The sequence below is a fragment of the Lissotriton vulgaris genome, chromosome 6, assembly GCF_964263255.1.
Source record: "Lissotriton vulgaris chromosome 6, aLisVul1.2, whole genome shotgun sequence".
Classification (NCBI taxonomy): Eukaryota; Metazoa; Chordata; class Amphibia; order Caudata; family Salamandridae; genus Lissotriton; species Lissotriton vulgaris.
This window is the reverse complement of record NC_141694.1, coordinates 591,812,470-591,824,677: the sequence shown is the minus strand read 5'-3', so window position 1 is coordinate 591,824,677 and position 12,208 is coordinate 591,812,470. Positions and strand designations below refer to the sequence as shown.

At 47.6% G+C, this 12,208-nt stretch overlaps 1 protein-coding gene across 1 annotated transcript in view; it reads right to left on the bottom strand.

The window, feature by feature from the left end:
* The window catches only part of LOC147707736 (uncharacterized), a 551,277-nt gene that overhangs the window by 498,061 nt on the left and 41,008 nt on the right, over positions 1–12,208 (bottom strand). The window contains exon 5 of the mRNA XM_086925663.1: positions 815–940. Coding sequence (XP_086781789.1) covers positions 815–940 — 126 coding nt within the window. The remainder of the gene's footprint in view (positions 1–814; positions 941–12,208) is intronic.

Sequence of the window (12,208 nt, the reverse complement as noted above, 5' to 3'; positions counted from 1 at the left end):
ACATATGGTATTTACTGTATCATGTGGATTTCCGTGCGTTAAACACCAAAATCTGTATGTTATTCCCCATATACTTATATTTGGTGTTATTTATCGCACATGATAAATAACGTACCCGGTAGTATTGTTATTTATCAGGGGCGACAAAAAACACGTCAACTCGTGATCAGGCCCTCAGTTCCGTTTCAGTAGCCCAAAGTTGATACTTTCACTTCATTTCATAAATATTGTTTAGAAACCATCTCATCCATATATTCTCTAATGATTGTATCTACTTTTACTTACTGTCTTACGCCCCTTCCAATTCTGGAAGTTAAATAGTGCTGCCACAGACACACAGGGCATTAAGTTGTCTTGGAGGGCTATACAAAGGGTTTTGGGTCAATATCAGAAACTTGGCATGCATATCCTAAGTGTAGACTAAACAATCTGTTGAGTCACATACGTGCTGATTAAGATATGAAGTATATGAAAAAAAGCTTATGCAAAGTTACTTATCTTAATTTATTTTACAACTCTGACAGCCGTCCATCACACGTTAACACAGTTATAAATAGTAACAAGATACACAGAGCATTGCTTCAGACACACTTTCTCTCCAAGTCTTGCCAGGAATGCATTACTAAGAGCACTCCAGAGCTTACAAATTCAAATTCGTTCCAAAAATATGAAATACAAGATTTGATTGGCTCCTATATTAGATTGCAGAAAGGATCGAGCTCAACGACTGGCAAATAAAGTACAACGTATCCTTTTCATACATTGCAAAATGAAAAATCAAATCTCAATTTTCAAGTACATTTGAGTATCATACCTTAAATGGAGGTTCCAATAGCGATTTATTTCTGCGTAGACCTAGAGATTTGAATAATAACTTTCTCAAGTGTCTTTTTCGCGGTTGAAGAGCATAGAATGTTCCAATAACTCCTCCAAGACGATGCTTCACAAACAAAAAAGGAAAGTTTACATTCTACTTAAACAATCCTTTAAATTCAGAACAACCACACACACGTGCGCGCGCACACACACACACACACACACACACACCCACACACACACACACACACCCACAGCAATGTTACAAAATAGCAGAGCAAAAGCTTTGAGATTGATAGACATTTCACATTAGCATCAGGGAATCATAAGCCAGTTGCTAACAGATGTAATTAGACAAATCAGTTCCGTCAGCAGTAACATACACATTTTAAGGTTCTACAGCTTCCTTTTAATTTGTTGAGGAGGAGAGCATTAAAGAGAAATGTAATTTGCACATTTTTGGAAATTTACATTTTCATGCAGACTATCCCTTGCATTAAAATGCGGGGACTCTCAGATTATGAAAGGCCCCACTCATGTCAAATGTCACACCGCCCACCTCATATAGTGTATTAGCAAAAGGCAGGGATTTATTAGTTTGCCCTCTTCCCCCACGACAGACAATTTCGTTCTGCAATGAATCTGGAAGCTGAATTGTCCACTTAAGACATACCACCGAGAACCCCTAAGGCACAAAATAACAACATACTCTTTGGAAGCGTAGTTGGTTGCCTTGAGTCCTATTTTTAACAATGACTATAAAGATGCCCATATTATCAATGATAACGTGAATGTTTGGCTACTTTGCTAAGGGCATTTCCTTCAGTGAGACATGGGTCTCCCACCGCCTCAAACCCACTGAGTCTGGTTCTCAGCGGATCTGATTGGTCTTAAAAAAGACTGCAAATGGTTATAACGACAATGGAGGTGTGGCTATAGCACAGAAAGTAATCAAGGTTTTCATATGTCTCTACATTAAAATAAGCGATTGATTAGAGTGGCCAAGCCTAATTTCTTTAAATAAAAAATCCAGACTCTCATCTAAATCCTCGAAAGAGATTATTAAAAAAAGACCCCTCTTTCATCCTACTGAAATAAGCAATGAACTAGCTAATTGTTGTTTCCGTTTTTTTAGAGAATCGACACAGCAAATTTAAACTCACAAACTATAGCTAAAACTATCCACAACAGACACATTATCAAGAACTTCTTATCTTTAAATCACGTATTCACTAGCATTCTCCTTCTGACCCCAGATCTCGTGTCGGTCCTTACATTTTCTATCAAATAAGGAGCAAACCATGAAGTTTTCCCTGCCCATGTTATTCCTTTAGGCTTTGAAAAGCTTGTTCCTGCTTTGACTTTTGCTATGCAGAGCTTCTCTTTTGACCATCATGCCCCCTTAGTTAGAAGTATGCCAGTTGATCTGAACACTCCCTTTAACTGCAGCCCGATTTTACTGCTTTGAGTTCCCATTAAAATACTCGAAAAAATTGAAAACCATTTTGGACCCTATCGTGTTAGAATATCTTCTAATGCAAAGTAGGCACGTGCAGCAGTAGTTGATGAATTGCATTGGATATTGGAACTGCCTGCAGTTTTCAACACAATTTCCCATGAGGTGCATTTATTCAAAATATAGTTGGCTCAGTTATTTAATCTGATTAGATCCTTTGTCTGCATCTTTATGATGTACGCTGATGACACCCACTTCATTATTCGCCTTGATGAGCTGACTGAACCAAGCCATCAATTCAGGCTGGTTTGTTGAAATTGGTAAATGGATGCACCGCAATGCCCACAAGCTCAGCACTCCCACATGGAAGTGTTGGCTTGGGACAATCTAACTATCTGGTCAGGCCTTTTAGACTTTGGGGTCCTTTTCATTCCCAGCACCACTGGTAAGAATCTCGGCTTTTAAGACCAAGTACTTACTTTAAGATTTTTTTAAAATGTTGAAAAAGATTACACTTTTTCTCCTTGAATAATACCGCAGACCTGTTTTTCAGGCTCTAAACATCTGGAGACTTGATTACTTCAATAGCCTATATGTTCGAGCTCCTAAGAAACTGTCTGCAACATTCCAGTCAATACAAAATACAGCAACTGCTCCTAGGTTTTGCCATCCTCCGCCTCGTGTGTGGGAGAGAAGGAAGGTAGCATGCATCAAAAGAGAAGAGATGCACTAACGTCAGAGGACTAGGCAGAGCGCCCCATCACGTGGAGTAAATTGTTTAAGGGTCTCAAGGAATACAATTGCTTCTATGTGAAAGCATCACTGAAATGTTTTAAGCCTGGCCAGAAATATTTCTTTAGAGAAGTGGGAGTGTGAAGGAGGAACCGTCCCATCTGATTAATAGTTAAAGTTGCAGAAGGCCAATGGTTAGGACCGAATCTTTCTCAAGGGAATTTCAGTAACCAGTGGATCATATGAACAAGACAAGCATTTGGGACCTTATATGTATTTAGCTATGCAGCACATTAGCCTGGGTGCTGAAACAGCAACTGTTCTATAACATGGAGGGAAAGAAAGCACCAAACTGCGTGACACGCCAAGTATGGGAACACATGGAGAGAAATATTGCCTTTCAGCGGGAAATGGTATAGTCCAAAGCTCAGTTTTTAATATAAAATTAGGGCCTTCGGTGGTCACATCACTGAAAATACAAGATTTAAAAAACATATTATTGTCTACGGGTGCTTGTGGAAGACAATTTCCATGGACTGGAATCTAGAGAATGCTAAAGTGATTCTGGCATGTTACTGACCTCTGCTGGTTGTTTTCTATCAATAAATTTAAATAGAGGCAGTTGCCAGAAAAATACAAGCATTGGCATAGCCAATAGGTCTCGCCTTTGGGACCTCATAAGTGTCTGCTCCTAAGTTCTGCAACCTTGGGTTCATGGTAGCCCAGTTAAATGAATTGTGTTGTATTGCACACACCCATTTACTTCGTTATATATGTAGCTAGTGTATTTTATTCCTAGTTTTTACATAGTTTAGTGTGCTAGTCAGGAATGAGGCTGCCTACCCCATGTGTTAATTATGTCTGTAGCAAGTGTACCTGGTCACTTGAAAACCTGACTGCACAGCATTGAATGTATCAAATATTTTTAACCACCAATAAAAAAACTATCTTAATATTCTCAGTCTCTTTCATTTATGAATATTCAGTGTATCAACTATACAATTATTTCATTTTTTTTTACATTACCCTTTGACAAAACAAATTGATCTCATCAACATCGAAATCTTCAGAGAAAAATGATAATACAATCAATATTTTGCAAATTGATATAATCTCTTATCTTTATAATGCATGCCCAATGCATTTCAAAATCGATGTCCCTTCTTCAGGGGCCACTGTAGAATTAGAAAATACTCCTATTAAGTGTATAATAATACTCAGGGCGGTCTCACAGTATCGATCACTCCTGATTGTGATCACTGTACTTCAAAAGTGCTGGAAAGTGCACATTTCCTTAGCTGTCCTTGTTATGTAAAAGGAAAGCTGACATAGGACTCCCTCTACCAACTGCAAACATGTGCTTTTGAAAAGAAAAGAACGAAAGTATTGGGCAACCTCGAAAGATTACGAAATTGTAAACCATGATACTGTTTTCACGAAAAACAAGTGCACCCATTTTAAGTGTCTCATGACAACAGGCGAAATGTAAAAAGCATCCAGTGAGCGCAAAGCATTCCCCCACTAAATTCAGGAAACGGGCACTTACTGATGAAGATACCGAGTGTATGAAAATGCTTTAACAGCTCTATTACACAACCTGCAAAACAGTAAATGTAAGCTTCAACCTTAATTTGAAAGCCACTCTCTGCTAAATCAAATGTGATTCTTTATGTTCAAATAAAATACCTCTGCTTCTGTTTTTTCTCAAAAGCAAACCTATGAAATACTTTGTTTCCGATAAGTATACGATGAACAGACGCCGCTATCACTACCAAAAAACAGACAACAATCTCTATAAATCAATAACCTTTAGGGCATGTTCAGCCAAAAGGGGATATAGGAAAGGGGGCCGCTCGGCCCCCACGCACGCATGGCTGGGCTCGGCCCCCCCTTGCCCCTAGTGATTGGTGGGTCCCGCCATTGACCCGGAAGCGGCGTGAACGCTTCCGGGTCAAGGGGCCGGGACCAAAAGGGGGGTGTTTAAGAGCCTGGGGTGCGCGGGAAGCACCCTCTTTGTGCCCGCGCTTCCCAGGCTCGCTCCTCGCCCCGCTGTGGGGCTGTTAATTTTCCCCACCCTCCACCCCTTTTGGCAGAATTCAAGTAGGACGTTGGTAGGTATCACCAGTTATGGTTTTAATGTTTAATTATGGATGTGATTTTCTTCCTTAGGCCTTTTTTCCCGTGTACAGGCAATTTTAGTTTAATATGCTTAATTGGTTGTGTTGATGCGTATTAACTGAATTTTCTCCTTAGGCCATTTTTCCCTTCATAGGTTTGTCGTATTTATTATGTTGGTCAGGCGGTGAGGTCACAAGCGGTGAGCAGCAATTTAAGGTCCTTAGGGGGTGGCACCATTACCAAATGGGGATGCCCAAGGGGAGGGACCACTGGTCTCTCCTAGAACTTCAGGGGCAGGATATCCGCTTGCTTGGAAGGGTGCGGGGAAGGTAGTCACGCTTTCCTCTGGCTGGTAGCCACCCCGCACATACACTATGACGTCAGCAAATGGCGCAAGTGTAAGGGCCCTCCTTTTTGGTTAAATCGAGTTCACGGAACGTACAAGGGTAACCAGGAGAGGCACAAACTCTCCCGGTGACCGGGCCCTTGTCGCGCATGCGCACTCAGACGTGAGGGCGTAGCTGGGGAATGGATCTGACACCGGTGTGATACGATCCCGCTATCCTCCCCGCCAGGACTGGGCCCTCTCGAACACTTACCGCTATCCTCCCCGCCAGGACTGAGCCCCCTCGGACATTCCCCTATTTCAGGAACGGGTCCTGAAGCAGAAACCATGACGATTAGACCCCCACCCTTCTCTGTCTTACAGGAACCAACCGGAGGAAGGCATAGACAGGAAGTACATCCCTCTGACCTCGGAAGTTCCACCCCCGTGGCAGCGCCAGAACAAGGAAAAACTGAAAGCAGAGACCAGAACGCCGTCGGAGCATCGTGGCAGGTCACTCAGACTGGAGCTGAAGAAGGAGAGCAGGTGAACACTGAAGAAGACGTGTGGACGGAAGATTGGTGGAGTCCCCAGGAGGTGGCTGAAGAGTGGCCGCGACTCACTGGAGAGTTGCAGCGGACCGTGTGAGTACCCATATTTCCATCTTCAGAGCACGCTAGGTGCTCGCTGTAAATACCCTGTAAATTTCTCTCTTAGCCACAAGTGTCGTGATAGCTGCACTGTATAGTAATTGTAAAGCACCCTTCACTGTGTATAAAGCCTTCCCCCTCACGACCCTACCAAACACTCTCTCGCTTCATACCTACCCCTCCCCCTCGATACCTTGCCCCTTCCTCACGTTCTTCTTTCCATCCCCCACTACCCCGGGTGAAGGTAACTGGAGCAAATACTCACAAGAATCCCAAACAGGACTAACAGTACCTTTTTTTTCTCTTATTGCCCTCCGAGGATCCACCCCGATTCCGGACCCCACATCTACCCTCGAAGAAAGGACCCCGGACCCAAGACCCAAAGAAGACCCGGACACCCTCCTTTGGAACACTTTTGTTTGTGACATAACTGTTTTCTGTCTTGTGTGATATAAAACACAGGCATAGCTCACTATATCCGGCCTCCTTGCCTGCTTTTCCAGCCTGCGGCACACCCACAATCACATCTGGTGTCAGAAGTGGGATCCGCTGGAAGCATGGAGGCCGTCGAGAAAAGAATGGCTGAGTCCCAGGAACACTTGTGAAAAATGATGGAACAGTTCCTGAAAACCGCAGAGGATGACAGGGGTCAGTTACATGACGTCCTCAAGGGCCAGGGGAATGTTCATGAGCAAGCTATGGGAAAGCTGACTGATGCCCTAGGACAGCAGAGACCAATGATCTCCCTCCCTTCCGTGGTCCTGCAGAAGTACGTACCGGGGGACGACCCAGATTATTTCTTTACATACTTTGAAAGGCTAGCCCAGGCCGCCAATTGGCCTGTGGATCGATGGGGCCAATACCTGGGGCCCCTTTTGACCGGCAACTTGCAAGCCGCATATCAACAGGCCAACGTCCAGGGCAACAGCCTGTATGAGGATATAAAGAAGTGCATTCTGGAGCGCCTAGGTATAGACGATGAGACATACAGAGTAAAGCTGAGACAGGCCAAGGAGGGGCCCCAAGAAAATCCTAGGGCTCTCTCCTTTGGGATCAAGGATCTTGCGAATAGGTGGCTCAGACCAGAAACCTCCTCGAAGGAAGACATTCTTGGGAAGATATACCTGGAACAGTTTCTGACCTCCTTGCACCCAGCCACCCAGTGATGGGTGAGGCAACACGCCCGCCTCACATTGGAGACGGCCGTCGAAATAGCCTGTGCCTATAGCCGAGCCCAAGAACTCCAGCGAAGCAAGGAGGAACACCCTCATAGGCCCCACAACGCGACAGCCACTCGACCACACCGACCGCCACTGCCCCGGAGACCAGAGCCTTCTTACCTGTTACCCACACCTGTCCTGTACCGTCCTCCCAATCCCGGGCTCCAGTGTTATAACTGTGGCGGTTTTGGACACATAGCTCGCGTGTGCCCACAGAAGGAGGAGCCGATGGAGATTGGCCTAGTACGGAACTATGTCTGCACCACTCCAGGAACTGTACCCCCCCGTTTCACTGCCCTGTGTCTATAGATGGACAAAGCGTCTTGGCCCTAGCCGACACAGGGTGCCGACAAAGCATTCTCAGACCCCAAGACCTGGCCATCCCTGTTGGCCCTCCTACTGGAATGGTAGCCATTCAATATGTCCATGGGGACACCAAACGATATCCAACTACCCAGGTGCGAGTGCAACACCCCAAGGACCCAGGGACCAACCTTACGGTCGGTCTCGTGCCGGCACTACCAGAACAGGTCATTTTAGGGAGCGACTACTCCGGACTACCTATGCTCCTGCAGGACACCACTGACTCCCTGACCCAGTGGAGGAAAGAGGCACCTTTTTCCCAGGGACTGTCGTCCCCGGATGCGGATCCCAAACCTCGCAAGTCCAAAAATCAGAGGAGAAAGGAAAAGAAAGAACATATCAGTGCGTATCCAACGATTACTGAGGAACATCCATGGCAGACAGACAGGGAATTCAGGGCGGCACAGCAAGAGGATCCACTTCTTCAGGAAGCATGGGAAAGGGCCCTAGAAAACGAAGATCCCTTGCAAGTAGGTCCCTACTTTTTCAAGAAAAGTGGGTTGTTATACCGAAGGGGGGGGCACAACAGAACCCACAATTGTTGGTCCCTGGTCCTTTCCAAGACAACGTCCTCTTCCTAGCACACAGCCACCTTTTAGGGTGTCATTTTGGTGATGAGAAAACCAGTCAGGCGGTCCTTGAAAAGTTCTACTGGCCCGGGGTGCATCAACGGATTAAAATCTACTGCCGCGAATGCACGGTCTGTCAAAAACATAGTCGATACCGGCCCCCTAGGGTACCACTACAACCCCTCCCCATTATTGACGTCCCGTTTAGCAGAGTAGGGATGGACGTCATAGGACCCCTCTTGCCCTCTAGAAGCGGGTGTTGCTATGCTTTAGTCATAGTAGACTATGCCACTCGCTTCCCTGAAGCAGTACCCTTGCGTCCACCCACTGCCCAGAACATTGCCAAGGCCCTCATCTCTGTTTTCTCACGAGTAGGATTTCCCCGGGAAATCCTGACCAACCAGGGCACACCTTTTGTCTCAGCTCTCATGAAACAAGTCTGTTCCCAACTAGGGATAAAACAAATTAGAACGTCAGCTTACCATCCGCAAATAGATGGTTTGGTGGAGTGCCACGTTAAAGCAAACCCTGAATAAGCTATTGGGTCTAGAAGCAAAAAGGTGGGAAGAGATGTTACCGCTGGCCCTATTCGCCATCCGGTGTAAGACTCAAAGCAGCACTGGCTATTCCCCTTACGAGTTGCTGTATGGTTGACCCCCTCGTACTCTATTAGACATGGCTCAAGAGGCTTGGGAAGCGGAACCAGATCACACACGTCCACTCCCTGAATACATAGACAACCTGAAAACCCACCTGTGCACAAACCATCCAAAAGAGGCAGTACGACAAGGGCACTAGAACACGTGTCTTCGCCATCCGGGGCTTAGTCCTCTTGATGATGCCGTCTTCCGACCAGAAGCTCCTGGGACAATGGCAAGGGCAATATACCATCCTCCGACAGGTGACCCCGGTTACATATGAGGTGGAACTGGACCCCACTCGGGGTACTTCCCATATATACCATGTGAATCTCCTTAAAAAGTGGGAAGGGCCCCGCCTGGTCTTGTCCGGATCCAGGCTTCCTTCTCCTTTCCCTTTTGACCCCTGCCTTGATCCTGAGTTGACCCCAGTACAAACCCGGGAGCTCAGAGAAACCCTGTTCCCCGTACAAAGGGTCTTCTCCTCCTCTCCTGAGCGGACCACTATCACAGAACATGCCATAGAGACAGAACCAGGGAAGGTCGTCCGACTGCGACCCTACAGGGTCCCAGAGGCTCGCCGGACAGTCATACGACAAGAGATAGAAGAAATGCAAAGGATGGGGATCATAGAACCCTCAGTAAGCGACTGGAATTCCCCTATTGTCCTTGTACCAAAACCTGACGGGTCAGTCAGGTTTTGCATAGACTTTCGCGAGGTCAATAAGATATCCAACTTCGATACCTATCCCTTACCTCGCGTCGACGAAATGGTCGAAAGGATAGGCAAGGATAGGCAAGGCCAAATATATCTCCACGCTTGATCTCTGCAAAGGCTACTGGCAGATACCCCTCAGGGAACAAGACAAAAAGAAGACAGCCTTCTCCACCTCTGAGGGGTTGTATCAGTTCATAGTCATGCCTTTTGGGCTTCATGGCGCACCCGCTACCTTTCAGCGAGCCATGAACCATGTCTTACGGCCCCACTCTCTGTATGCCTGAGCCTCCCTGGACGACATCATCAGTTACAGTGATAGCTGGGCTCAACACCTAGTGCATCTTTTTAATGTCGTCACCTCCCTAGGGTCCTCTGGTTTTTCTATCAACCCCGCCAAAACCACCTTAGCTGCACAAACAGTCAAATACCTGGGGTATCTCCTGGGTGAAGGCCTGATAATACCCCAGAAAAACAAAACAGAAGCCATCCAGTCCTTCCCATTCCCTCAGACAAAAAAGGACCTCCGAGCCTTCCTAGGACTCCTGGGCTATTATCGTAGGTTTGTTCCCAATTTCTCACAGAGAGCAGCTTCCCTTCCGGACCTCTTGAAGAAATCTACCCGAACCGATGTTGCCCTGAAGAACCCGACTCCCTTATTATGGCATGCGTTTACAGACCTAAAGCATGCCCTGACCTCCAGCCCTGTCCTGGTAAGTCCAGACTACTCCCTACCCTTCATTCTACAAACTGATGCCTCAGACCAGGGCTTGGGGGCGGTTCTATCACAAAGAGACAACCTAGAGAATGAAAAACCCATCCTCTATCTTAGCTTGAAATTTTTCCCCCGGGAAAAGAACTACGCCGTGGTGGAAAAGGAAGCTCTTGCAATAAAGTGGGCTGTTGAAAGCCTACGCTACTATCTGGAGGGCCGAGACTTTATCATATACACAGATCATGCCCCTTTGGAGTGGATGGCCCGGAATAAAGGACATAACGACCGGGTCCTCCATTGGTTTCTGTCCCTACAGCCCTTCCATTTCAGAACGTTCCATCGAAAGGGATCAGACCAGGGCAACGCTGATTTCCTCTCCCGCTACCCCTTGTCCCCAACCCGTACGGGATGGACAGCTAGGGGAAGGGGATGTGATACGATCCCGCTATCCTCCCCGCCAGGACTGGGCCCTCTCGAACACTTACCGCTATCCTCCCCGCCAGGACTGAGACCCCTCGGACAGTCCCCTATTTCAGGAACGGGTCCCGAAGCCGAAACCATGACGATTAGACCCCCGCCCTTCTCTGTCTTACAGGAACCAACCGGAGGAAGGCATAGACAGGAAGTACATCCCTCTGACCCCGGAAGTTCCACCCCCGCGGCAGCGCCAGAACAAGGAAAAACCGGAGGCAGAGACCAGAACGCCGTCGGTTCGATGTTGGGGGGCCCGGGGCAGCACCAATGGGGTCAGCAGGGACAGGCTGGGATTGTGCAGTCGGGAAACTCACAGCAGACTGGCGGTGGTAGAGGAGGTAAGGGGTCTTGGCCGAAAGGCTCATACTCCGGTTAAGGTGGATCGCTTAATAGCAGCCCTGCAGAGCTACCCGGACACGGGGGCCGTTGATCGGTTGCGGATTGGTTTTCGGGATGGATTTCGTTTAGGCTATGCGGGGTCTCGGCCGAGGAGGTGGGCGGATAATTTGCGGTGTGCCAGGGAGCACCCGGAGGTGGTGCAGAGCAAGTTGGATAAAGAAGTCAGTGAAGGCCGCATGGCGAGACCGTTTGAGGACTGGCCATTGGAGGACTTGATGATGTCCCCCATTGGGGTGGTTCCCAAGAAAGAGGCGGGGCAGTTTCGCCTGATCCAACATTTGTCATGGCCCGAAGGTGGCTCGGTTAACGATTACATTGATGAGCGGGAGACCACTGTGTCTTACTCGCAGGTTGATGCTGCCATGGCCCTGGTAGTGGCTGCGGGTGCAGCAGCGAAATGGCTAAGTGCGGCGTCAAGTCGGCTTTCCGGCTGCTTCTGGGTCACCCAGACGACTGGGGCCTACTGGGGATCCAGTTTAGCGGCCGCTGGTATGTGGACAAGGCACTGCCGATGGGCTGCTCAATGTCTTGCACGCTTTTTGAGTGTTTTAGTACATTCATGCAATGGTTGTTTACGGAACGGACGGGTCACCAAGGAGTTACGCACTACCTGGATGACTTTTTCTTGGTCGGGCCCCAGACTCCGCGCACTGACAGGTGACGCTGGACAGGTTTCAGGAAATCATGGAGGACCTTGGGGTGCCATTGGCACCGGAGAAGACAGTGGGGCCAGGCACGGCGCTGTCATTCTTGGGCATAGAGCTGGACTCGGTGTCGATGGAGGCCCATTTACCAGAGTAAAAGAAGCAGCAGATGTTGGGGCTGCTGGAGGTGATGGTGGCAAAGCACAAAGTAACGGTTTTGGAGATTCAGGTGTTGTTGGGGCATCTCAATTTTGCTTGCAGAGTAGTGCGTGTCGGGCGGACGTTCTGTAGGAGGTTGGGCGCGGCCGTTCACAAGGATTTGCGGATGTGGCAGTTTTTTCTGCAGCCCTTTAACGGGATCCCCATGCAAAGAG